Source organism: Chrysochloris asiatica, unplaced genomic scaffold, assembly GCF_000296735.1.
Source record: "Chrysochloris asiatica unplaced genomic scaffold, ChrAsi1.0 scaffold00100, whole genome shotgun sequence".
Lineage (NCBI taxonomy): Eukaryota > Metazoa > Chordata > Mammalia > Afrosoricida > Chrysochloridae > Chrysochloris > Chrysochloris asiatica.
The window spans coordinates 10,492,234-10,492,987 of NW_006408618.1; the positions used below are offsets into that span (position 1 = coordinate 10,492,234).

Genomic DNA, 754 nt, shown 5'->3' on the forward strand with positions numbered 1-754 from the left:
AGACTGTAAGTCTTTAAAGAAGCAGAAAGTCTCATCTTTCTCCCATGGAGCGGCTGGTGGACTCGAACTGCTGACCTTGTGGTTAGCAGCTCAATGTGTAACCCACTACGCTACCAAGGCTCCTTGGAAGGAGCTGGGGTAGCCAGGAATTCTTCCTTCTCATTAAGCATTCCTTGGCTATAACAGGCTGACATCCTGACTGGTGTGTCTCTCATGGGAGAGCTCCTTCTCCCTTTTCAGAGCTGGTTGTTTGAACCTGCCCTGAGCCCCTCCTCTCCAGGTCAGTGTGTAGGTCCTGGGCATTGTGACCTCAGCTGTTCTGCACACACAGGTGTCATCCTGCCCTTCCCTGGACTGTAATTTGCATAGGAGTGGCCTGGTCACAGGGGTGGTTGTGTGGAGGCTGGGAAGCTGAAGAACACACTGGCCTCCTCCACCATGTCGGCCAAGAGGGCGGAACTGAAGAGAACAAACCCGGTAAAGAAGAAACATTCCTTCTGCATGGTGATGGGGCAGGGGTAGAGAACACTCCTAAGAATCCTTGGCTTTTTTCCTTTTTATTTTTTTTATCAGAGAATGTTCCACTGCTATTTATAAGGTTTTTAGTGACTGATTCCTCAGATGTAGACTGCCTATTTCATCTTCTTTTTCTTTTTTAAGGTTTTTATTGTGGATTGAGTGAAACTTTACAGGGCATTTTATCAGTTTTACATTCAACAAATCATACACCTTGTTTCATTACAATGATTATAAT

At 45.9% G+C, this 754-nt stretch overlaps 1 protein-coding gene across 1 annotated transcript in view; it reads left to right on the forward strand.

Annotated features, from left to right (window-relative positions):
- Nucleotides 1-438: 438 nt before the first annotated feature.
- Nucleotides 439-754, forward strand: part of LOC102826012 (testis-expressed sequence 35 protein-like) — a 31,053-nt gene continuing 30,737 nt past the window's right edge. Inside the window, exon 1 of the mRNA XM_006867103.1 lies at nt 439-477. Coding sequence (XP_006867165.1) covers nt 439-477 — 39 coding nt within the window. The remainder of the gene's footprint in view (nt 478-754) is intronic.